The 26,595-nt window shown below is 39.6% G+C and overlaps 2 protein-coding genes across 8 annotated transcripts; one reads left to right on the plus strand and one right to left on the minus strand.

Moving 5' to 3' along the window:
• The first annotated feature begins 47 nt into the window (after window positions 1–47).
• On the plus strand, window positions 48–10,727 carry tbc1d30 (TBC1 domain family, member 30). 5 transcript variants are annotated; one of them, XM_055232007.1, is made up of 16 exons: window positions 48–773; window positions 2,148–2,312; window positions 5,738–5,799; window positions 5,889–5,954; window positions 6,048–6,173; window positions 6,383–6,568; window positions 6,681–6,750; window positions 6,817–6,915; window positions 6,993–7,161; window positions 7,231–7,336; window positions 7,417–7,523; window positions 7,621–7,760; window positions 8,128–8,331; window positions 8,447–8,524; window positions 8,984–9,071; window positions 9,114–10,501. In XM_055232007.1, exons 1-16 carry the CDS (start codon window positions 290–292, stop codon window positions 10,045–10,047), a joined length of 3,084 nt encoding a protein of 1,027 aa, XP_055087982.1. In that variant the 5' UTR covers window positions 48–289; the 3' UTR covers window positions 10,048–10,501. The 5 variants fall into 5 exon arrangements, with proteins under 5 accessions (XP_055087982.1, XP_033845470.1, XP_033845471.1 ...); XM_033989579.2 differs by having other exon boundaries at window positions 8,984–10,727; XM_033989580.2 differs by lacking the exon at window positions 8,447–8,524 and having other exon boundaries at window positions 8,984–10,501.
• Window positions 10,728–10,782: 55 nt separating this feature from the next.
• On the minus strand, window positions 10,783–23,228 carry prkcq (protein kinase C, theta). Of its 3 annotated transcripts, none has more exons than XM_055232009.1 (18): window positions 23,196–23,228; window positions 18,754–19,039; window positions 16,798–16,997; window positions 16,436–16,496; window positions 15,838–16,018; window positions 15,736–15,767; window positions 15,560–15,645; window positions 14,971–15,100; window positions 14,626–14,735; window positions 14,424–14,553; window positions 14,174–14,349; window positions 13,837–14,010; window positions 13,351–13,442; window positions 13,191–13,253; window positions 12,963–13,101; window positions 12,244–12,432; window positions 11,627–11,755; window positions 10,783–11,522 (listed from the first exon to the last, which is right to left on the minus strand). In XM_055232009.1, the coding sequence occupies exons 2-18, from the start codon at window positions 18,869–18,871 to the stop codon at window positions 11,364–11,366; spliced, it is 2,169 nt and encodes a 722-aa protein (XP_055087984.1). In that variant the 5' UTR covers window positions 18,872–19,039; window positions 23,196–23,228; the 3' UTR covers window positions 10,783–11,363. The 3 variants fall into 3 exon arrangements, with proteins under 3 accessions (XP_055087984.1, XP_033846053.1, XP_033846054.1); XM_033990162.2 differs by lacking the exon at window positions 23,196–23,228 and adding an exon at window positions 19,685–19,814; XM_033990163.2 differs by lacking the exon at window positions 23,196–23,228 and having other exon boundaries at window positions 11,119–11,522; window positions 14,174–14,346; window positions 18,754–18,952.
• Window positions 23,229–26,595: the final 3,367 nt, after the last annotated feature.

Consider the following 26,595-nt stretch of genomic DNA (forward strand, 5'->3'; position numbering starts at 1 on the left):
TTGGATTAGTTTATTTACCAGACGCACTTACGCACCTGTGGCAGGAGTGAGAAGTTTTGGCCTGTCCCATTATTCATAGCCACAGGGGGCAGGACACGAGCTCCCAAACCTTCACAGGGAAGAAACAGAAGCGGTGGAGACTGTCCCCACCTATGAGAGGCTAATGGAGTGCTCCAGGAACTCTATCCTATTTCCAACACTAAAAAAGTTTTGCCATTTGTCATATTGATTTAAAGTAGGCGATTTAGAGGATCAATGACAGGTTAAAATGTAGTTTATATTCGGAAGAATGGCGTCAAAGGGAAAATTAAATGAGACGGAACTTTTGGAAGTTGACATATGTGACGACAGCGGCTTGTGTTTTGAAGAAAGTGGGTTTGTAAACTCTCCGTGCGCGTCTTGGGATGTCTTTGCAGATTTTCAGCATTGGACAGGTCCCACCAAATTTCCCAGTGACACAGCAGCGATACAAGAGCAGCAGCAAGCCCTACCGGGACCAGCGTCAGGCAATGCCCGCCCTGCGACCAGCGGCAGTGACTGTGAGGGACCCGAGATAAGCGGCGCTTCGCGGGCGTCCATAGTGGACTGCCTGCTGGTGGAGTTGTATGACACGTACAGTGGAGGCAGTAGGAGACAGGACAGCTGGGACAGCTCCACGGAGGCATCCGGGTCCGAGGCGTTCATGTGCCGCAGCAACCCCGCGTCCAACCTCCTTCAGGAGCTCCAGGAGAAACATACCAGGAGACACCAGAGGAACTACTTGGCCCAAAAAGGTGAGGGAGTCGTGCACTGATGGCATGAGTCATGACTAGTCCACATATTATTATTAATATGTTGGCTAGTCATATTATATATCTGATTATTATATAACTGGCTCAATATACTTCAAATTTAATTTGTGGTTGGCTACTCAGTTTCCTGGGGGCCTTCAGTGACATGCTTTATAGTGCAGTTACTGTTGGTGTGTCTGTGCCTTTGAGTCCCACTGCAAACACTGCAGACTGTGGTGTGTTTGTCCTCATGCGAGGCTTGGTTAGGTTAAACAAAGCATAGTGACAGACAGATCAGGGCCAGTGGCATAGTTTCACAAGTTCCTGGTGTGTAAAATGATAAACAAAGAAGACAAGTATTAAGCCCATTTGTTTTCTCAAGTCAAGTCTCAAGTCATACCATGCAACTACACACAATTTAAATATAGAAAATACATACGGGGGAAAAAGCTTCTAGGTGGCAAGGCTCCGGGGGGTGGACGGGATCCGTTCGATTTACCGGTCAATCTACATTCCTACCCTCACCTATGGTCATGAGCTTTGGGTAATGACTGAAAAGACAAGATCGCGGATAGAAGCAGCCGAAATGGGTTTCCTCCGCAGGGTGGCTGGGCTCTCCCTTAGATATAAGGTGAGGAGCTCGGTCATACAGGAGGAGTTCGGAGTAGAGCCACTGCTCGAGAAGAGCCAGCTGAGGTGGCTCAAGCGTCTGTTCAGGATACCTCCTGGATGCCTCCCTAGGGAGGTGTTCTGCACATGTCCCACTGGGAGGAAGCCCCGAGGAAGACCCAGTACACCCTGGAGGGACTATGTCTCTCAGCTGGCCTGGGGTCCTAGGGTCCCAGCCGAGGAGCTGGAGGGGACATGTCTGGGGTGAGGGAAGTCTGGGAGTCCCTGCTTAGACTGCTGCCCCCATGACCCGGCCCCAGATAAGCGGAAGAAGATGGATGGATGGCATACTGGGAAAAATATTTTATGGGTTAAAATTGTGCTTAACTACTGGATGACCATATTAAAACCTCCTAAACACCCCTTAAATCTAAAAATATAACATGACAAGTAATTATTACAAAAGCGTATGTTTTTAATGTTTTAATTATTTTTCCAATATAAATATTGTATAATACTGTATTAACACACTATATTTAGTGCATGGATACCAATGGGTTTTTTTTTGGGGGGGGGGGGTTTAGGACCACACTCTGAAAAGTGCCCTTCACGCTGAAACATTTATGTGTTTTAAAGTGAGAGATCCTTTTAGCTCCACTGGGTCCACATGCTCCTTCTGTAGTTATGACATCCATGTGTTAGTGTTGTTTGACAATGTAATCCAATCAAATCTTACCAACAAAACATAATGTTCATTCTTACTTGCAGACCTGGAAGAATTGCGGTCTATGATTCAGGAGGTGAAGTACCGCACCAGTCTGCAGTCGGCCAAACTGATCAGGCAGTTGAAGAGGCGGGACCGACTTTGCCACAAACTGCAGAAAAACTATGACATCATCACAGCATGTCTTCAGGCTGTGTCTCAGAAGCGACGTAAGAAAATACTTACACTCATGAGTTCATGTAAAGAATCTTAAAATTATTTGATGTTTTGTGTTTGCACAATGGAATATACAGTCTCTAAAATAGTACTGAAGTTCTTAATCTTTCCCAGATATTGATGACAACCTAAGTATTTCACGCATACAAAGTAATCAAATCAAAAGTCCAAGAAGGAGCAGACAAAACAGTTTTTTAAAGAATACATACTATGCTTTTTTTTTTTTTTTAGGTATTTTGTATTAAAACGATGTATACATTTGGCTCATTGTAAACCTCAGTATTGATCTAAAATGGCTTAAAATTATAAAGTGGTTCCTTGACTTCACCCTGCAGAACTGAGAGGCCCCATTTCTTCAGAGTGGTATTTTACCATAACAAGCAGCAGAATTTAATGTACATGTTTTTATTGTTGAAAAGTAGCTTTGTGACATTTCTGAACCTACATGCATAACCAAGAATCTGAATGTTCTGAATAATCACAAGAGAGAGTAAGCAAGTAGAGAGAGACGTGTGCAGAGAATAGGTCAAAACAGAAATTTCCTGACCACCCAATCCTTGAATGCAACATAATGCATAAACGTGCATAAATCAGTCGGGAAAAAATGACTTGAATAATAATGATGAGGGAACACAATTATAACACCCTTAAAGGCTCAACAAAGTTGATTTTTCATATCTCCTTTAAAAGAAAACAATAAGTAACGTACTGAACCGCCATGGCCATTATGTACACTGATCACATAGTACATACACAATTGTTTTTCAAAAAAATTCATAACAGTTGCCTGATAAACTATATCTTTTGTTTTGATGACAATGCCAAATACTGAAAGACTCTATCTGGTCAAATAAGACAAAAATGTATCTATGTTTGTAGATCAAATGGCACTGTACATTACTAAAATGGCACCATCCCAAAGTGGGGTCATGGTGTGAGGATGTTCACAAACACACAATGAATTCTAATGTTTGTTTCAGAGAATGAAAAATCCATCTACTAAAATGACCCAAGCAAACACCAGACCTGATTCAATGAACTTTTTTATTTGGAAGAATAGGCCAAAAAAAAGTGATGATTAACCCTCAGTTAACGAGGGTCCTGCAGGGTTACAAAACCTCTATTACATGATTTTCAGGAAACAAGATAATTTATTGACTATTGTCGAGGTTTTGGGTTGCCGTGTTTTTTGATTTATTGCATGTTGTCCTGTGTGTGTTTTCTGGTTGCTCCAGTTTGTTTCCTGTACCACATGTGTAACATGTACAATATAGGCTCCCCCTCTGGGGCCAGGACTCCCAAATCTGAGGATGACTTTCCTGGTTAAATAAATGTCAATGAAATGTCATGTGTAGGCTACAGTATACATTTATATGAGCTCTTTGTTTTAGTAATGGGATGCACGCACCAATGCAACATAGATTGAAACTGTATGTTGTATTTTGTTTGGTTTTAATTTTATTGTCTGTTTTTGTAAAGATTTAAAAGTTGTTTTTATTGTATTCTAGTGTTTGGTCCTACCTCATTTCAAAACATTGAGTAGGCTGCCTTTACTAATGTACAGCCCTAAAAGTATCTGCGTTCTAGGTTAAGTCAGAGAGACCCATCCTCTCTGAAGCATTACCTCATTTTTGTCCAACCTTCCCCTGCGTCCCTCGCGCTGGCCCCGCCTCCAGTGACGCCAGGACGGGGATGTGTGCAGCATCAGCACCATCCTTCACAGACAGCCTTCACAGATTTTTTGGCATCTGTTTTTGGCTGTTGCTATTATTTGCTGTCAACTATGAAGACAAGAAGATGAACCTGTCTGATTTAGTATAGTAAGAGGAAGCGCTGCCGTTTTTTGTGTCCATGACACAATAACCGGAAAGAATCAAATACCGTGGCCCGGTCGATCGATTGTGCTGTGTGGGAGAAAGAAGGAAACATGAGCACACGGACACCGTCTTCCTGATTTCAGGCCAAACACGGCTGCACTGAGGACGCGAGAAGGATGAGGTGATCGTACGAGCTCAACTAAACTAGATTCCCGATGAGGCAGGAGCGTTTGTCTACAGCCGGCAGGAGGCCGAGGGTGGGCGTCAAGAGCCGGCAGCACAGTCCGGGAGGAGTCGGTAATATCATTAGCAGCGTTCTCAAGAAACGCAACGGGATATCCCGGAGTGCACCACGGCTGCTCTGCACCTTGGAGCCAGGTGATGCTGCATTATTCGGCCGCATAATGTGTCATAACCCAGGCCTGTAGCTCAGCATCATTTGCTGGGTTGTTAATCGTTACGTGACTTATTAAGCTTTGTTTAACCAACGTTGATTAGTTTGGATGAATGGAACCATAATGTCACTTAGTCTGTAATGCTTAACATCTCATTTTTCCAAAACTTCATGATGACATAAGTTACTGGCTTTCTGTAGTAAGAGCATGTTTTCACTGGCCCTGTGTGTATGGGCACAGATCTACACTGACCTGCGGGACAGTGGGAGGGTTTTCCGTGGGCACAGATCTACACTGACCTGCGGGACAGTGGGAGGGTTTTCCGTGGGCACAGATCTACACTGACCTGCGGGGCAGTGGGAGGGTTTTCCGTGGGCACAGATCTACACTGACCTGCGGGACAGTGGGAGGGTTTTCCGTGGGTACAGATCTACACTGACCTGCGGGGCAGTGGGAGGGTTTTTCGCGCTAATCCTTTGGTGCAGGTGAAAAGCGCTGAACGCGGAAGAATGGCGCACGACAGTACGACTGAAGAGGACCGCACAGGTTTTGTATTAGTTTTAGTTTGACTTGTTTGGTTATAGTCTGGGGCTGATTCATCCGTGTGATCGACTGTAATCTACTTTATAAAGTGCGGACTCCGTGAGACCGCGTAAAGCGCTGCGAGGCTAGTTGTAGCCTTGAGCTAAAGCCGTCTTGACTTCAGATTATTATTTCTTTTAATTTCCGTTTGGTTGGATTTACAGTGTTGAGCTCTTGCTCAAAAGCACGCAAAACCTAAGGCCTGTTTTGTGTGCCAAAGCCGGAGCGATTTACAGTTTCCATGATTAAGATTAGATTCAGCACCACGAAAAAAAGGACAGCGACTCTAACATTGAGTCCCAGCTGATCAGGAGACTCTGTCCAAATACTCACCTAATGCTAAGAAAACCCAGGCTGTGGTGTGTGCCCTCATGTTTTATTACGGGTATAATTTACATTAACTACATTTGGCTCCATCATTTAGTTTATGTTGTCGTGACAAAAACAAATTACGTTTGTATTGTCTGTATATAATTGCCGGTAGACTATTGTTTGTGTTTAGTTTTTATAGTTTTTTATTTATATTTTGAAAATGAACATAATAATAATTTGGTTTGTAATCATTTAATGTGAACTGAGACAGGAGTCTGTTTTGACCATAAATCTCTGTATGTCCAATTTCAGGTGTTGACACGAGACTGAAGTTCACCATTGAACCATCTATTGGGAAGAATGGGTTTCAGCAGGTGAATGAAATTCACTAGTCTTAATGAAACAAAACTATATGCTTTCCATGCAGATTTTATATTATTCTGAAATGTTTTTTGCCCCTCAGTGGTACGATGCCCTTAAATCAGTGGCAAGGCTCCCCACTGGAATACCAAAAGAGTGGAGGAAAAGGGTAAGACATTTGTCTCTCAACTTGAATAACAGTCAGGTCAGAATGTTATTAAAATGATTAATGAAATCATAATTACTGTTCTTATGTTTGCAGGTTTGGCTCACATTAGCTGACCAGTACCTCCACTCCATATCCATTGACTGGGAGAAGACTCTTCGCTTTGCTTTCAATGAGCGCAGTAACCCAGATGATGACTCACTTGGCATTCAGATCGTCAAGGTAACTTCGAGGAGCATGAACCAAGCAGCCCACACACACACACACACACACACGCACCACCAAGTCTAATACGTTTTTTTTAATCCTTTTGATTTTAGTACTGGAATGTGTTTGTTTTTTCTCATACATGATTTTAATGCCTAAAAAAAATGCTTATAATGGTCTTTTTTATTGAAGTACATGAAATATGTTGTTTCCTCCCTGGGCAGGATCTTCACAGGACTGGGTGCAGTTCTTACTGTGGACAAGAGGGTGAGCAGGACAGGGTGGTGCTGAAGAGGGTCCTGTTGGCATATGCTCGCTGGAATAAAAAAGTGGGCTACTGCCAGGGCTTTAATGTACTGGCAGCTCTCATCCTAGAAGTAACAGAAGGCAGTGAAAGTGATGCTCTTAAGGTACAGTTGTGGTGATATGAATCCTCTGACTACAATATTATATAAATAAACTAAACTTTTTTTTTTCTTTTGTTATTATCAAATGTATAATATATCTATTGTGTCTTTTAAGGTGATGATCTACCTAATTGATAAAGTTTTGCCAGAAAGTTATTTTGCCAACAATCTGCAGGCACTATCAGGTAATAAATGTGCATAACAATATGATATGTTAGCCTTCTGTGTCCTCATCAATCTTATTTCTTCAGTGGACATGGCAGTGTTCAGAGATTTATTGCGCTTGAAGTTGCCAAGACTATCCCAGCACCTCCACCACCTACAGAAAACTGCCAACAAAGAAGCTGGAGGTATAGATTTTCATATTCATATTCATATTTCATTCAACTAAGATTTTTAATCAACAATTATGTAATTACTTTTCTAGGCAGCTATGAACCCCCACTTACCAATGTTTTCACTATGCAATGGTTCTTGACCATGTTTGCGACCTGTTTGCCAGCACCCACTGTGCTAAAGATTTGGGATTCAGTTTTCTTTGAAGGCTCAGAGGTGCTGTTTCGAGTTGCACTTGCTATCTGGGAACGACTAGGAGAGTGAGTGAACCACAAAACGTAATTTCATTTGTACCTAATTATGTACTGATGATGTTGTTATGTGTACAGGAGGATAGAGTATTGTCAGACTGCAGATGACTTTTACAGCACAATGGGTTGTCTGACTCAAGAGATGTTAGAACATAACCTTATTGACCCAGCAGATCTAATGCATGTAAGGAGAATAAACTTATAAGACATTGTATTAACATAAGTAAAAATATTCAATGCATTTATGATTTCATACATTTTCAGGAAGTTTACTCCATGGCAGTGTTTCCCTTTCCACAACTGGCTGAGTTAAGAGAGAAATACACCTACAATATTACACCGTTCCCTACCTCAGTTAAATCAAATGGAAGGTTAGTCCAAAGGCTAACAAAAGAGTCTCCTTGTGAATAGTTTATATTTTTTCATCATTATTATAATTTAACATCTAATATGTCTCTTGCTGGTTAGTGTTGGTCTAGGCAACTGGGAAAGTGATGATGATGCAGACATGGATGATGAAGATAGTATGGTGACAGCGCTTGGTTGTTTGGGGCCACTGGGTGGGCTGCTGGCTCCGGAGCTGCAGAGATACCAGAAACATCTCAAGGGTTAGTGTGTTGACAAAATGCATTCGATTTGATTTGCTTCAGCCAGAAAAAGCAGCCAAGTGGGCCAAACTACTACTTCCATTCTTGATGCCTGGTTTAATCTTTGTACCCCGGACAAATTTGAACTAAAATCCTCTGTAAGTTCTGCAATCATACAGGAGATGCTGTATCAGACTCACTAATCTAGTGTATAGTTTAGTACTGCTTTTTAAAATTTCCTTTGGGTGTAATTTTATCATACATATTAGTCCAGTAGTAATATGGCACATGGACTATTACCGTTGTATTGCTGTTTTGGGAGAGTTTAAAGTTGATGCTTGTTGTGTAAAGATATTAAACATATTTTCTCATATCTTCTCTCCCCCAGACCAAAGAGCTGAGCATGGTAATATTGCAGAATTGAGTCCAGGAGCAGTTGGGGGGACTGGACACAGCCGGTCTGAGCATCAAGCAGCTATCAACAGCATGATGATGGAAAGGATGAGTACTGACATCTATGCCCTCAAAAAGCAATACGCCCGAATTAAGAAGAGGCAGCAGCAACAGTCTATGCAACTCTGCATCCGAACAGGTCTGTCAACTGCTATTTTATACTTATTATTCATTTGAAACATTTCTGACTAGAAGTGATGGTTGAGATCCATTTCATTAAGTTATGACATTTCACAATAATGCTTGACTGTTAGGACGTGTACCTGAAATGGCCACAAGTCCAGGGATTCTTCAGGATCATCAACGCAAGAAAGAGAGCGATGAAACTGATGGTACAGGGTTTAAAATCACGATTGAGTGAATCTGGTGTTGCCTTTTCTTGGTGAATAAAAGGGAGCATAAAAATATTGCACAGAAAATCAATTTTCTATAAAAGTGGTGTTCATTTGATCTATCTTAATCTGTGCTTCGGTTTTATTCACACAGGAAATCTGCATATGAAATTCTGGCTAAAACTGAACGATGAATATGTAACAATCTTGTGTGATTTATTCTGCATGCTTGGGGTTCACTCTTGTTTGTGTTTTGCCTAACTGCCTGTTGACTACTCTTTTCTAACAACTTAATGCAGTGTTTAGTGTCAGTATGTACAATCACTACTAATGTCTGTTTTTCTCTTAATTGGTTTGATTGTGTTAATTACTTTTTTGTGTTACTTCTCTCTAACTCAAGACTCCAACCTATTAGGTGTTTAACCAAACCTTACATACTGATTTGTTCATATCTTTCAGATAAGTGTCCTGCTACCCGCGTTACAACCTCTCAACTCAACAATTCGACTGTCATCAACCACCTTCTGTTGGGTCGCAAACCAAAAGCCTTAAGGCCCTCCTCCACACTGCCCGGGCCCCGAGCTGGTACCTCCTATTCCCAGGGATCTCCGTCCAGGCAGCGCTGCAGCTCATTCGCTTCCACTGGATCTACCAGGAGCTCCCCCTGGCGTGACCACGTTCGTATGCACCGAAAGAATATAGCCAGGGCCCGCGCTCAACTGGGTTTTGAAGACTCTGAAGAAAAGGAGGATGAGGAAGAAGAGGAAGTAGATGGTAGAGGAATTACAAAGGAAAATGAGTTGGAGGAGAGAGTTGTTAACGAGACTGAAAGAGATGGGTCAGATTGTCTTTCTCCAAACCCGTCAGTCACAGGATCTTCATATGGGGATTCTGTGAAAGTTGAGGATGAGGTAGATGTAGCAGAAGTAGAGGACATTGTGGTGCAGCTACATACTTTAGACCTCAAAGATGAATCTGCAAATAAAAGCGATCCACACCCTGAAACACAAGAGGAGAACTTAAGCCAAGGAATCAACACGGATTCTGACAGGACCTATCCATCTTCACCTCCTGTCTCTCCTCCCAGAAGCCCATCCCAAGCTTCTACTCCAATAGACCCCCCTTCATGCTCCTCCCCTGTGCCTCTCACTACTCCTGTCACTGCCTTAACCTCCTCCCTCAAATCCTCATCTTCAATCAGTTGTCTGTCTTCTGTGGCCACCCCTGCATCCACCAGCTTCTACCGGACCCCTTGCCCCTCTACACCTGCTTCACTTTCTGCGTCTTCATCATCCAAGTCGGACATGTCCTCTTCTCCCTCCACTCCCTCATTTGCTACGGTTTCCACTCCTAAGCAGCCAGCCTTCTCGCCTTTTCCCTGTGTAAAGCAGCCAAGGAAATCTGCAGCTGCCAGAAACCTTGGTCTCTATGGGCCCACTGCCAAAACACCAACTGTACACTTCCCCCAAATGAGCCGAAATTTCAGTCGATGTGGCACTGCTGCGGCCACCGGGAGGCGCTAAAATGCTGTATTATCATTCCCTGTAAACATGAGTACATCTTTTTTCACCATGTTGCCTGCTGCAGATACAGTATAAACACATTTTCTATTTATCTGGGCAACATTATTCTTGACTTAAATTTAAATGATGCATACAAAAGCTGTATTTCTTTCCTCTTACTTGGTGCTGTTTAAGGCATAGTGCTTCAGCCATAAATACAGTAGTTTTACTGTCCCTTTGCATATGCTCTGTAACACATAGTATGTCAGATTACAGCTTGGACCTGCATTATTATATCAATCTATTCACGCAAGCAGTGGTTATAATCAAGCACTTAAACAGACATGTCTATTTGAATAGAATATTTATGAAATATCTTAATTCTGTAGTCAAAATGAAGTTAATGCATTACTGACTACTGTGTACAGTGAAATGAATGTTCAAGGGTGGAATTGAAATAACACTTACTGCATACAGCCTCAATACACCATGATCTGATTTTGTTTTTGTGCATATTAGATAAAGATTTATTTATTAAGATCAAGATATTTGCTTCTGCACTGGTTTCATAACTTTTGTTTCATTTTCTTTTTTTGTTTGGCTTATGGTCAAAATGAAATTCTTGCGTATAATTTTCTTTGAGGCTAAATTGAGACTGAATCAATCATAATAAAAAATAAATGGGTATTACTGGAAAACCTAACCTGTGTTCTCTGAATTGTGTTGTCCGTTACTTTTGAATCATTGAAAATCAGTAGTAGAAAAAAATATTTATTAGACACAATTCACAATACCAATAAAAAACTAACCATTAAGCCGTTCTCAGTAACAACAAAACATTCAAGTATAATGCATTTGTGCATCTGCATTATTTACAGTAAAATATTTTAATGCATTTTTGCACCAAAAGATGAGGTATGTAAATTTATGATAAAATCTAAGGATGGAAAAACAAGGATTACAGCCACATGATAAATATTTGATGTTGTCTTGAGGCACATTTGTTACAAAAAATTAAAATACAAACAAAAAGCTGACAAAAAGAAAAAAACTATCATTATCATCACCTAAACAATGTGTATTATAAATGTAACAAATGATAGGGTATAGTCACATATTTTCTTTGGGGAGTTACCTTGCGGCAGAGTCAAATTAAAACCATATTCACTTACTCACCTAAACATGTACAGTGAATCACATGTTCAAACACGTTTCTCTGTGTTGTATCTATAAAAGTGTTGTACCAAAGTCCAGTATTTCTCTCAGTTACAGTTTGACAGAGTTTGTTTAAAATCGAAGATCACAACTGAAGCTAAAGAGGTTTCACTCCACATCAGCTAACGTCCATTGATGTGTGCCATAGTTGGATTGACAAAAGAAAAGTTCTGGAACATTGTCTGGTCCACACTGTTGATGAGCGTCCGATCAGCACAGGACAACCTCGGCTTCTCGTTGATAAACTCTTTGTCAAAGTTACTACAGTCACTAGGCGATGACTGTGGGAAAGGAGGAAAGAATATTTAAATCATATAATGTTTTATCATTTCAAGGGATATTATTTGAAAAGGCAATGGCACTCAGTTAAAGCATTAAAACCTACTATGGTTGGCTTGAAAGGAGGAGGGACTTGTCGTTGTTCCATTGCCTTCCAGTTGATGGCACTGAAGAAGCTGTGCCGCCTAATATCTTCTTTGACTCCAAGGCGCTCCTCTGGCTCCCGCACAAACAGCTGCCACCACAAATATTCATGAGTCACAAATTAATAAGAGTACTCTGTAAAAGTTTTAATTGTAAAATGAAATTTATTTAATTATTATTTCATGTATTGAATATAGGTTTTAGGTTGAGCCCACTCACAGTAAGAATGTATGTTATTTCAAGGTATTTTTGAGCAATAAAAGCACCTGCAATTTATTAAATGCAGGAAAAATAAGCTTAATGCTCATATAGCAGAACATTCCAGGCAAAGCAATAACATCTTCACTGAGAAGGAGCTGACCATTTAGCAAAAAGTTACATAGAGCACTTTTAATAGGCTAATAATTTGAATTTGTGTCCAGATTACTCATTTAACTCACATTCATATTAAGGATTCAGTGCCATTTTCATATGGGCATCTGGTATACTAATCATTAAAAAGATGAACACATTGGCACCTTGAATCTTTGTTATTGTTTTTGCAGTATATTTTTTTGTTTACATTGCTCAGTCTCTGACCTTGACTAGAATGTCCTTGGAGTCCTTTGTGAGCCAGCGTGGATACACCGGGTTGTCTGTTCTTATGGACTGAAACAGCTCCTCTTCATCACGCCCATGAAATGGAGACTGACCAATTAGCATCTCGTACAGGAGCACCCCAAACGACCACCAGTCCACTGAGATGTTGTACTTCTGACCCAGCAAGATCTGACATACAGACATACAGTTGGAAAAATTAAGACACCTGTTTGTATTACAAACACATTGAAAAATAATACTAAAAATCACACTAAAATCCAAGTAAAAAATACATAAATAATTTAGAAAACATGTAAAATACCAATTATGGATAATCATTTTTGATGTGGTAACTTTTTAGCTGGAGTGTCTGCAGTATCTTGCATGAAGGGAGATGTTATTGTTTCCCTGGAATGTTCCATTGTATGGCATTAAACATATCTCTTACTTTGAGTGGCGTCATCCCACCACAGATCTGACATGTTACTTAGCCTGGAGCCATGCTTGTCTCCATGGAGATAGATATGTTTAATGCAGAGTAACATTCCAGGTAAAGCAATAAGGTCTTCATGAAACGAGCAGGTGGTGGACTCTTCACCAGAAAAGCTGCATAGTGCTCCTTTAAATAAGAAGAAAACCTTTGGAACCTAATTTACTCCAAATAAGGGCTGTAAATGTAATGCATGGTGTCTTGTGTATTATGCAGTAGTTACAGTCACCTCTGGAGCAATGTAGTCTGGAGTACCACAAAACGTAGCCGTCCTTGAATCCTCGAGCATGTTTTCCTTACACATGCCAAAGTCTGCTATCTTTATATGTCCTTCAGAGTCTAGCAGCACATTATCCAACTTCAGATCCCTATAAATGGAGGAGCACAGATAAGTTAAAATTAGACACAGCCATTGTCTACCAGCTCTGTATCAATTACAGTTTCACAGAGATTGTACCTGTAAATAATGCCTTTAGAGTGGAGAAACTGGAGCCCACAGATAATCTCAGCTCCATAAAATCTGCAAAAATACACAAAGTAAAGACTGCATTAAGGATTCACGTAGCAACTAAAATTTTAAATATGATTTAGACAAACTGAGTTGAATAAATACATACGTAGATCTGTACAAATCAAATTTGTGGCAGCTTTGGATGTGGAACATAAGATCTCCTCCATTTAGATATTCCATGACAAAGAATAAATTCTCCTATTAACACAAATTGACATATTAAACATGAAACTTGAAGTGGAAAGATACTGTTGCTGTATTTTGGCAGTATGTATGCTGTATTTTGGCACAAAGTTCAAGACTTCTTTGTCAGCATAAATAAACAACAGGAGAATAGTTTTCACACAATAGCTTCAGAAAGTGTCTGTTGATGTCTTAAGGCCATAAGATTTATATGGTAAGCTTGTGGCACCAATCCCAAACAAATAATGATAAGATTCAACAATGTGTGGATTAAAAATGTGTTTGAAATCAGTTATATACATAGTTATATAGGATATCTGAGACCATCAAAATCTAGGACACACACACACAGCCCATGTGTGTCTCATAGCTAACATCATTTACATGGTGCATAACTTAGTAACCTTACCTTAGTCTGAAAGGTGCAGTAGAGGTGTGTGAGGAATGGATTTTCCCAGGCTAAAGATAGGACCCTCCTCTCCACCATGGTGCACTCTACATCATCATCCATTAGCACTACGTCTTTTTTAAGAGCCTTCACCGCGAAGAACTGCCCACTCCTCTTCAGCTCTGCTAAAAACACCTGCAGGCAACAACAACACAACACATACTCTGTACTGCTGCGTGTCCACAAAACCTGTTGCTTTTTATTAGAGGACACTAGGACATGTCTGAGTGTACCAATTGTACCTATAGTATTTTACTTGGATTAGTACTGCAGAAATATAATAAGCAAACAAAATTACCTTGCCGAAGCTCCCCTTTCCGAGCATCTTATGCAGGACAAAGTCATCAATGTTGAATTTGGTCAAATGATTTTTCCTGGGAACAGCGTAGAGGGGCTCTTCGTGTTCCTCTTTGTGTTCCTCTTTTATGGGTGATGCGCCTGTGGGACCCTCCCAAGAAATACCCTGCTGCTCTGCTGGAAGTAAATTTCAGGCAAATTTTCACAGATTTCCTAAAAAGTATTTCAAATTTAAAGAGATATTTTCTCACCTCTATTAGGTATAGCAACTGCTGGTAATCCCATAATAATCCCTGATGGAGCTCGGACCACTCCGGGCTGGCCGATAATGACAGGACCCTCTCGACCGATGATTTCAGACTCTCTGGATGTCTTAGCTTGCTAGAAGATCACAAAAACATGTAACGTATCCTGAGGCAGATACAGTCAAATGAGATTAAAATGAAATGTTACCTGCTGTTTAGTTTCAATCATGGCCAGTGCTTCAGCCATTAGTTTCTGGTTGACCCCACAGAGGTTGGCTACTTTCTTCTGACATTTATGATGGACATTCATACTGCATTCTACAAAGAAAACCAAATTACACAAATACACTTTACACTTTACAATTTACACTGTCTCATTAAGGGGTGATAATAAAAGGCTGTAAATGATATTTTGAGATGCAATTCAATACAATACTAGTCAATACTATGCAAAATGTTGAAATTGAAGTGTTACCCTCTCTAAAATTCCTCACTGTTTTAAAGTTTGACATGTTGTTTTTAAAATGTAGTGTATTGCAAAGCTCCCTCTCACCCTCACATTTGAGCCCCTGCCTGGCCAGCCCCCACAGCAGCGTGCCACAGTGCTCACAGAAGGTGGGGCTCTTGTAGTTGTACACTTTGAACCTGTGCGGCATGTCGATTTTAAAGCGCTCCTTATGAATCTGTTAAAACATGGACACATTAGTGCAGTGTAAATCCCATAATATGACCTCATAACACTTTAGATTGACACGTTTTGAACTGAATAAACCATGTCATGGGATGGCGTGGATTACATCACTTTAGTACTTTATCACTATCATTAACAGCTGTTGAGGTTATAAATAACTCTCTGACATGGATGTCCATAAACATCCATATGACTCAATTGCGTTCAAAAATTGTATTTACAGAATCTTACTGTGTATAGTTTTACAGTAGTTAAAATGTATGTATAGATTAATATAGTTTGTACATAAAATGATTACAATACATCGTTGAACAGGAAGTAACATGACACCAGGAACACAAAAATGGTCATCTTACATTCTTCTCTTGCTGCTTGCTGCTTGCTCTTGATGCTGCTTATAATTTAGGAAATTTCATAAATGTTCTGAACTATTTGTGAATGTCAAACTTACCATAGTTTCTTTACTATTAATTGCTGAACCAGTGCACTTGGCAATAACTTTGTCAATGCATTTTTTGTGGATTGCTGCATTACACTCTAAAAGACACAAATAATTTTAGTTGGAAAGTGAAGATATTTTAGGCATAATTTAAGCCGCCCACACAAATTTCCACATTTCACACTTACGCCTGCACTGATAGCCCTGCTTGTTGAGACCCCTGCAAAGGAAAAAAAAATGTAGTAAATTTACATTAGTAATTTTGTGGTTTGTAAAGCTAGATTTCTCACCAGACGAACTCTTTGCAGACGGAGCAGAAGGTGGGCTGGGGGAAAAAGGTGGCACTGAACTCGTGGCACTTCACCAGGTGTATTTTGGCCTGTTTGATGGCCCCTCGTCTCTGGTGGAGAGCAAAGAGACCTTCCCGCTCCCGCTCAGCATCAGAGTCTCCCTCAGCAGCACCAGCTGTGTCTGGAACAGGTCAAAGGTCATCTGTTATCAGTGGACCATTCAGACAAAGCCAAACAAAACACTGTAACCAAAAAGGTGAGATTTCCATCAAGTTTGCTTTCCATGAGCAGAACAAAAACATTTCCATTCAGGTCTGAAGTGTGATTACAGATCTCACACCTTCATTTTTTATTTGAGCACACTCCGGATATATTGACCACAATGTTTTTTTAAAGTGAGGTTTATCTTCAAAGATAACTGAAAGCAGAAATGCAGAAAAAAACATCAAGAGTGAGTGCTTAGAAGAAACAAAACATACAGGTGCCCAGTTAAATCAATATCAAATCATACGATGTCAAACAGACTAAAGTTTTACACCTTCAACAGGGAAAAAACTTAACATATGTGTTACAATGTTACAGAAACTGAACAACTTACCACTTTTTTCCAAAAAGTATCTGGCCTCCATCCGCACCCGTCCCTGTGGTTTCAGTTCCAGCTGAGAGAAGACACATTTGAGAGTAAGAGATTCACACAGTGAATCATAGGATTTAAATCATATACTGTCACATTCTGGGGAAATCTGGCCAAAGTAATACTCAAACACATGCAAAGAAACAAGTCAGGGAGTAAAATGCCATCTATAAAAAGTAACACTAATGGCCGCTCCGATTTATGACCCAAAGAGGATTAGTAACTTATATACTTGGTCTTTTGACCCAAAAACACCATCTGGGGTATGCTAACAGTATCCATTAGCAGCTAGCACACACAGGCCAATCCAGAGACAGTTCACTAACCCACATCTCCAGTTTGCCATTCTCCTTCTTGCAGCGCGTCGCCAGAGTGTCCAGAGGCACGGTGGCCTCAGACTTGAGCTCCGCTGTTCGGTCTTTCACCATGACGTGCATGATCCTCCCGCGATGGACGTGAGCATCAAATGTGGTGTTCCAAGGAGGATACATTGTGGGCTTCTTCTGTTTGTAGACCTGGCCTTTTTCTGACAAAAAGGAAATTATATTCATAATTAGATCAAGGACGCAAAAAAACACATGTGACAGCTGTTTAAAAATGTCTTCAAAAGAATAAATTATTTATAAATAAACCACAAGTTCTTACCTCAGAATCACAATATGTAATACAATATATCTTTAAGGATTAAACTCTTATGCACGAAATAATAGCATCTGGACAATGGAATTGATTTTCCTTTAGCCTTGAAGCCAGTGAAAATAATCCTGCTGAAGATTAGATGCTCTTTTCATATGATTTTGTCTTGTTGAAATACAGGAAGTATAGTATTATAGAGATTGAGGGACCTCATGACACGGGTCACTTATAATATTTTCATTTAACATCTGTCCATATTTCTAGGACATTATATTACCACATTAAAACTTGCTCATAAATGACAGCTGCTCTTTTCTCCCTAATACCAACTTACATAACGCCCACATGTTTCACTGTTTCAACAATAAAGCCACTAAGCCTTTGACTTCCTCCATCAGACCCTACCAGCTGCTGTCTACTCTGTGCTGATAAAAACTGATGTGCACATATCAGACCAGAAGATACAGTATGTGTGCCTATTACCTAATACTGATGACCACTGAAAAACATTCCCTAGTGAAGAGAAATACTCTCTTCTAGAGCTTAAGCTTTGGAGATGCCCTGATCAAGCTATCAAGTCAACACATATGCACAAATGACATCCTTTATCATGTTTTAAAAGTCACTGTCTACAAACCATGCCTTAAAATGGGAAAAGACAAATGATAAAAAGGGACAGCAATGTTGCATGTATTATTTTCTTGTCTTTCTAGTGAATTATGCCATGATATATATTCTATTTTAATTTTCCATAATCTAGAAAAAATAGGTAGGCTACTGTATTTTACATCATCAAGCATTGTCATCATTACTGATTTAGACTCTGACATCAGTAATTCCTTTTAGGAAAATGAAGTAAAATGACATTATGTAGCCCCCTGAGTGTGTAGGATGGACTCACACTAAATAGTCATGTGGTTTTACAAAAGAGGAAAAGAAACACCAGAAACGTCCTCTTTCCTGCCCTCTGTTTATAGCCCCATATCACATACTCAAAGTCTCCAGTGGTTAAACAAAGACGGATGCTCTGCAAAAATAACTGTGTGAGTGACATATCAGTCTCATAAATTTGTAAATGAATAGATGATATGAAAATCAACTGAATGAGGTTTCAATTATAACTGTTCTGGCATAAAGCATTTAAAATTAAAATTAAGATGCTGCTTCATTGCATAACAATGGAATTATCAACTCAAATAATTTTACATTCACTAATAAAAACTTCCCCAAAGTTGTAATTTACTAATGATTAAGAGTAAATTACAATGTGGGTTTCTGGAGTTGTAATAAAAGCTTCTAAAATACACTGAATTTTGATCCGTGTCACTGTTATTCAGCTAAATTTGTCTGTCATGTCCCAAACAAGAAGATGCCATCACTTTCAGTCAGAGCTTCTAATAGCTGGTTAGCTCAACACTTAAACACAAAAAACATCATTCAGTGTTCTCTTGTTTTACTACATTAAAGTACAACATGGAAGAAAAGTATCTTAATCTTAAAACCACAATTTCAAAAAAGAACAAAACATTTATAACCATTTTCAACATTTAGGATACACAATACAACGCAAGTGTTTTGTATTTGTTTGTTTTTTTCTAAAATGTGTAAAAAAAAAAAAAAAAAAAAAAAAAGAAAAGTCATCTTACCTGTGTCCATGGGCTCCTTCATATAAACGGCACAATACGGGTTGAGCACCTCCTCATGATAGGCCAGACCAGGGTCAATCTCAAAGTTCGAAAATCCAATCCGCAGAAAAGGTGACATATCTCCACCGCTTCTTAACACTGTGCTACTGCTGAACTAAGATGACCTCTCCAAAAACACTGAAATCTCAGAGGTAAAGCTCGTGTCGACCAACAAGCAGTGACTTTTGTATTTCTAGAAGAAGAAAGCCGCAGATGGGTGTGTCCTGAAGCGGATTCTTCAAATAACCTGCAATAACAAATAGAGACTCAGTGGAAAAACCTAAATGAGTAACAGTCAAATTCAAAGTATCAGCTAAGCATGACAGCATCATCATCAGAAGTGGCATGTCCAAACTCATTGCCAAAGAAGTACAAATGTTTCACTTCAATAAAATATTCTACATTAACCTGACATCATCAAGAAAGGGTATTTTGAGTAAAGTTGCCAAAAGTATTTAGTTAATTGATACTAATTGATATAAAAATATATTAATTTGAACAAGTATCAGTACTAAAAATAACAAAACTCCACCTTCCCTGAATAGCTTTAGAAAGGTCTTGATCTCAGAACCACATGGTAATATTAAAGAAACTGCCATTACTTTGTGTTAAATAACATTGGCTTAAAAAAAATATTGCTTTTATTATCATAGTGGTGTGATAATTGGTTTCCACTATCAATATATTTGATCGGCAACAAAATCGAGTAAATATCTTCATAACACTAGTTCTGGATGTACATAATACTGCTCCAATAACATTTTTATTTTCTATTTGGTATACAGTACAGTATATTTCTATATTCAAACAACTCATTGAGCTGAAAGTGATTAACTGCCCTCCTCCTCAGACATTTCCTTCAGTAAAAAAAAACACTACAAATCCAACTCACCCCCAGCAGAACAGCAGTGCCCATGCCTCCACCACTTGTCCACAGCAGCTGTTCTAAGCACCTATAAAGTAATGCTTCTTAGCCTCCTTCTTTTTTAAACAACAGCTCCTCTAAACCCTGTCCACTGCAGTCTGTGACTCTGTGTCGGTCAATGTGATATTTGAACCACCTCTCTCTCCCGTGTGCACGCGCATGTCAGCCTGAATGTGGTGGTGGGCATCTATTCTTAGAGCTGAAATACTAAACTCTGATCTGTAATATTTGACCGCAGTCATCATGTGGCTTTACAGTAATTTCTGAGGCTCCATTTTATCAAGAGGAAAACAATCATAGCATTTAGGGCTGGGTAATTAATCACATTTTAATTCAGACTGAGATTCACTCTTTCTGATCGTTAATAATGTGCTCAAGTGTTTTAAATGAAGAGGTTTATAGAAAATCAGGAAAAATATGTGATTTAGAGCAGAGTTCACACACAGGGCTGCAACATTAATTGCAATCGTATTGAAGTCACAGTTTGGATGGCATTAGCAAATCACAAAAAACGCAATTATTTTAGTTCTTGGCAAACAACAAATCATCCAGTCGTATTATCTAAAATCCTGCAGCCAGCTCTGTAGTGTAGACCTCTAATATGCTCTGAAATGCATGTGATTGTTGTATCAGTTTCATATTTCAGTCTTCTCTAAAATGTTATTGCTCCTGGACATGTTTAAAATGTGCACTTTGAACCAAATCCAAATATAAAAACACTCATTTAATTTAATTGGAATGTTTGTCAGAAAAATTGCAATCACTTTTGGTGAATAGAATAGATTGGGCTTCTGATGTGTAAAAACAGAAGAAAAGTCTGTATTGTTGTTAATGTTCATGAAATTAATGTTGAAAGCCATTTTTATTTTGATTTTGAAAAGAGAAAATAAAATCTAAGTTGAGTTGATCAATATGAGAAAAATATGAGAAAAATGTCTGTACAAACAGGATAACTTTGATAGGAATTATTTCAGTTATGACCCAAATAAATGTGACTATAAACTATGTAGTCCTATCTTTTACACATTGCACAAGAACTTCAATTGTTATTAAGGCTGGGCTTCATTAAGATTTTGGCAATACGATACATATCTCGATGCATAGGCCACATTATGATACATATCTCGATACAGTACTTTTTTGATTCTATACACTACGACATGATATATTTCGATAGGATTCGGTGAAAAATATAGTCTTTCCTATATAGGCTAATATAGGCTTTGACCCTTAATGATCAACCCCATTTTCACAAAAAAAACAACAGTATAATAATTAATGGTGGATTTATCTTCTGTTTAATGAAGATGAATGAACATAACAAAGTGCATTTTGTGTAGCACATGTGACTAACGAGAAGAACACATCAAACTGTTTCGTTTCGTTCAATATTATTCATCCACAGCTTATACGAGCTCCACATTTACAAACGGGCATGTGCAGTTTAACGGCTCTAAAGGATCACAACATATCTACTAAATTACAACTGTTGTACTAAAAGATTTTGTAAAAAACACTATCTGTGCAAAGCTAATCAAAAATACATGTATTTTAATCATCAAAACAGTGACTCAAATGGCAAATGTATTGTATAAACAAGTTTCTTTCCTCTAAACAAGCCACACAATTGTAGTACTGTGACAGAATAATTAGGTAAAATATATAAAAAAAATATATCGATACGGCAGCCCACGATATCGATACTGTATCATTAAATTAAGCAATGCGATATATCGATATTTTTATATTTTTGCACACTCCTAGTTGTTATTACAGTTTTATTTACTATTACTATAGTATTTTACCCTGTAACATTCTGCCTGTTCTTTAACCTTTTTAGACACTTGAAATAATAAAAAATTTTTTTTTTATTTTAACATTCTTTATTTCTACTCCACAAACTCCAATGCTCAGTTCAAAAGCTCTTCACACCTGTTGCAAGCTGCTTTGCAGAGTAACAGAACATCATCGTAACATGCTTCAACAATGTAACCACACTTCCTGTCTTTTGGAGACCAAGATTTCCGATACTTGAGTAGTATTTTTTTTACAAAAACTGTAACAAAAGTGCAACTCAAGATTCTAAGACATAACCTATGTGAAGATAAATGTATAAATAGAATTACATGTTAGAATGAAATGGAAAGTTGAGTATTAAGGCCATAAACACAGTTCATTGACTGAATTAATTGAGGCTTAATTGAAGTTCGCCACTGCTGTGTACAGGACACAGTTACAATACTACAGGGGGGCACTGAGTTAATAATAATTACTGAGTCCATAGCCAACTTTCATTTGTGCAGCTGTACTGAACATACTAAGTGGATTAGCCCAACACAAGGGTCATTGTAAAAGTACAGTTGAGATTCTTGAGCTGCACATAACCAGGCCAGACTTTCACAACAGTGCAACCAAATTCCACTGCAATGTTTTTGTTTTGTTTTTTTAGCTAAACTTAAACACTGTGAACAAGTAGACATACTTTAGATCTACAGTAAGCTCCCATAGCTTAAGTCGATCAGAAAGAGCAAACATGCTTTTATGTTTTCATAAGCTGAGACTTCATGCTGCCATCTGAGGTGAGGGATTTTCTTTGGTGCAGCAGGGAGGCACCCAAGGGTGCTTAAATATCACCCCCACTGATCCTCCCACTCCCATATACACAAGGTCAAGCCAGTAAGAGCAGATTCCCGACCTTTGGGAGACCTTTGTACGCCCACCTGACCTTATTATATTAATCTCAATCAAAGCGGAGTGTCTGAAGAGCCCCGGTGTGGTTGGAGTGGGGTCTTTGTTGTTATTGACCAGGGCAGTATATGTGCCTGACACAAGCCTCTCACTGAAGGTGTCTTTTGGAGAGCTCAAAAGCAACACTTGAGCGGTCACTTGTTCAAAGATACAACAAGATAGAAAAGACTAAATCAGATAAAAGTTACCTTTACATTATCTTTCAACATTAAAATGTAGGTTACAGTACGCTTTAAAAAGTGGAAATGGTAAAATAGCCAATGAATGTCTTGTAATTACATTTTATTTAATCTAGCTATGTTTTTATCCATCTTGTATTTGGATATTGCTTTAAAGTAATAGTCCTATGTTTTTCTGTATGTTAGTAATACTTTACTTAAAAGTTATATCAGGTCTAATTTGGTAGATTCCGATTGGCAGCACTGTCACACTAAACACTAAAGATAAAGATAAATTAGATGTAGGTAGAGACAATGTAGGTTACACATCTAGCTCCAAATTTTAAATACTTACGATCATTTTGATGCACTCATATGAATATGATTTGTCCATAGGTTACATTTAGCTCAATGCAGGCAAATTATAGACTGTGTGTTCTCTGAAAAGTGACAAATGTTACTTTTAACTACTTGGATCATTCATACAGTTCCACAAAACCCAACCTCAAATACAGGCCTACCTATATATATTTTTAACATTCATAAAAAATTAGAAGAGTGGTCATTCTTACCTGGGACAGCCCACAAATGACCTCTTCATCCACTCCATCCAAACACACCACTGGCGTCTCTTTGTACAGAGTCTGCATTTAACCCAGACCTTTGGAGCATTCAGGGCAGGTCGGAAAATTTCACGTCATTACACTCACGCAAGATTCAATCATTGAGGATAAATACAAACCTTTTTTTTAATAACCACACATTTAAAGCGTGTTACTTTGTAGTTTACGTTTATCAAATAAATCAAATAAAACAATAAATCAGACATGAATCATCCTATTTTCAATATAGAATCATTTCAAACTGTATGAGACATTGAACGTCCCACTCCTACACACAAATCGAAACTAACTTATTGACAGAGACAGGAAGAAACAAGAACACGGGCTCTACTACGAAGAAAATGCTCCAGTTTTTCTAAGACAAGTAAACGTCACATTTTATTTTGTGTTCAGTAGCCAAACTATGGTATAGGTCTACTTTAGAGCACGGATTTATACATCCTTGATTTTTTTTTTTTTTGCCACAGCGTAAGTTTAATAATTTAGTTTAGTAAGTTACCGATACTCTATAAAACAAACAACTGTGATATGCCAAATCATTAAGTGTCCAACTAATGGTGCAAAAGCAGTCTACAAACGTTTAGGTCTAACCTTGTAATCATTTGTTTGTCCACTAGGAGGAGCCAGTAGTTGCTTGTAATGATAATCAAACAGTTGATGTCTAAACCATTGGTCTTACTGCGGAAGTGGCTGCATCGTAGGGAAATGTGTGGAAATGTGTGGAACGTAGAAGGCGCAATGAAGACTTTGAACTTTGAACTCTTGAAATTGCAGGATTAAAATATGACTTTTTCCTCATACATACAAAGGAACGAGCTTCACTTGACATGTCAAAAGTAGGGTGGCCAAATGAAAATAAACCAAATATGAGACAGCACCTCTGTTTAGGTGGGACAAAGCGTGGAAATAAAGGACATCTTATTGTAAAAACATGAATACTGTATATATTTTTTCTTTTTTCATTGCTTCTTCATCCCTCGTTTCAAGACCCCTTAATTCCTGTATTCTGCGCTATTTTGGCCAATATTTTTGCTCAAATCCAGTAAAAAAGCAACAAAGACTTCCTAAGTACACACTACATTGGACTGGACAGCATGTGCATTGTCAGTGTTTTCACAATAAGGCCCGGTCTGCACTGGGCAAATGCACAGAGTTTATTTTGACACAAGTCTTATGTTCTCATATAAGCGACATATGTGCATAAACGTCACGGGAACTTTTCTAAGCTTCAGGATCATTTATGAATAAAGAGAGGAACTGATAATAAACCGCAGCCCGTGATAAAACAAAACTGAAGGAGAGAAAAAAGCACGAGTGGGTCGCATAGCATGGCCCACACAGTCTATGGCCCACACAGTCTATGGCCCATAGAGTCTATGGCCCATAGAGTCTATGGCCCACACAGTCTATGGCCCATGGAGTCTATGGCCCATAGAGTCTATGGCCCACACAGTCTATGGCCCATACAGTCTATGGCCCATAGAGTCTATGGCCCACACAGTCTATGGCCCATACAGTCTATGGCCCATAGAGTCTATGGCCCACACAGTCTATGGCCCATAGAGTCTATGGCCCATACAGTCTATGGCCCATAGAGTCTATGGCCCACACAGTCTATGGCCCATAGAGTCTATGGCCCACACAGTCTATGGGCCATAGAGTCTATGGCCCACACAGTCTATGGCCCATGGAGTCTATAGTCTAAAAACTAAAGAAAAACTCCCGTACACGTGCTTCACCTTCTACACACCTGTCGCCCAGTCGGGTGTGCGGAGTTTACACAGAAACCATGGAGTCTATAGCCCATAGAGTCTATGGCCCATACAGTCTATGGCCCACACAGTCTATGGCCCATGGAGTCTATGGCCCATGGAGTCTATGGCCCACACAGTCTATGGCCCATAGAGTCTATGGCCCATAGAGTCTATGGCCCATGGAGTCTATGGCCCATAGAGTCTATGGCCCATACAGTCTATGGCCCATGGAGTCTATGGCCCATAGAGTCTATGGCCCATGGAGTCTATGGCCCACACAGTCTATGGCCCATAGAGTCTATGGCCCATACAGTCTATGGCCCATGGAGTCTATGGCCCACACAGTCTATGGCCCATACAGTCTATGGCCCATAGAGTCTATGGCCCACACAGTCTATGGCCCATAGAGTCTATGGCCCATACAGTCTATGGCCCATGGAGTCTATGGCCCATAGGGTCTATGGCCCATACAGTCTATGGCCCATAGAGTCTATGGCCCATACAGTCTATGGCCCATGGAGTCTATGGCCCATGGAGTCTACACAGTCTATGGCCCATAGAGTCTATGGCCCACACAGTCTATGGCCCATGGAGTCTATGGCCCATACAGTCTATGGCCCACACAGTCTATGGCCCATGGAGTCTATGGCCCATACGACCCATACAGTCTACAGCCGTAGACTATATGGGCCACAGACTGTATGGGCCGTGCGCTCTCTCTCCGGTGACCACGCGCCCTTCTCGCGTCTCTCTCGTTTCACAGCACATTCTATAGCACATGGCCCTGACACTTAACTGAGTGGAGGTGGTGGGCAGGCGGTGGCTCTATAACCTACGTCTGCTGATGAAAATTAAGTTTTTGCTGCCAATAGTGAAATGCCAGACACAGCCCCAATTTGCGTGATGCGTAATTTGAGTTGAAAATGCCTTGTGCTCTCCCGCACAAAGCGGGACATCCAGTCTCCCTAGTCAAAAGTGTTCCTTTGGCTCTGGCTTTCACTTACGAGTATGACTGAAAGTGAATGAAAAACAAAGTAATTGTTGTCCCATGGAAACAAATCAGTCAAACACAGAAACTGAAGCATTTCAGCCAGCCAAAAAATGACCTAGCTCGTGCTTAGAGGGGCCTGCTGGTGTGCCAGGTGCCACAGGGGCAGCAGTGGCTCTGGTGCAAACTGTTGCTGTGACTTTAGGCAAGACACTTCATCCACCCTGTATAAGTGTGGTGTGTGAGCGCATGACACAGACTGGTAGCTTTGCCTTTTCTTATTTTTTAGAGCATAAAGAGAAAATCCTGGAAAATCATAACAGGTCCAATCAGCATTCAGACCTGGGCCACACTGGTTTATATGATAAATTGTACACCTGATTGAATGCTTCTAAAATATGTCTTCTTAGCAAACAATCCCATATATGTTTCATTATAGGCCTATGGGCTTGTATTTATTTGCACTGTGTGTATTCACCACCACAGAGTTTTACTGCAGTCAGAAAAAAAACATAGTAGAAGAAAATGCCATAAGCAGACGGGTAGAGTGGAGGCCATGTGATTGTGAAAAGGTATTCTTTTGTACCAAGCATCGATACGGGACTCG

Source organism: Periophthalmus magnuspinnatus, chromosome 23 (genome assembly GCF_009829125.3).
Source record: "Periophthalmus magnuspinnatus isolate fPerMag1 chromosome 23, fPerMag1.2.pri, whole genome shotgun sequence".
In the NCBI taxonomy this organism is placed as follows: Eukaryota; Metazoa; Chordata; class Actinopteri; order Gobiiformes; family Gobiidae; genus Periophthalmus; species Periophthalmus magnuspinnatus.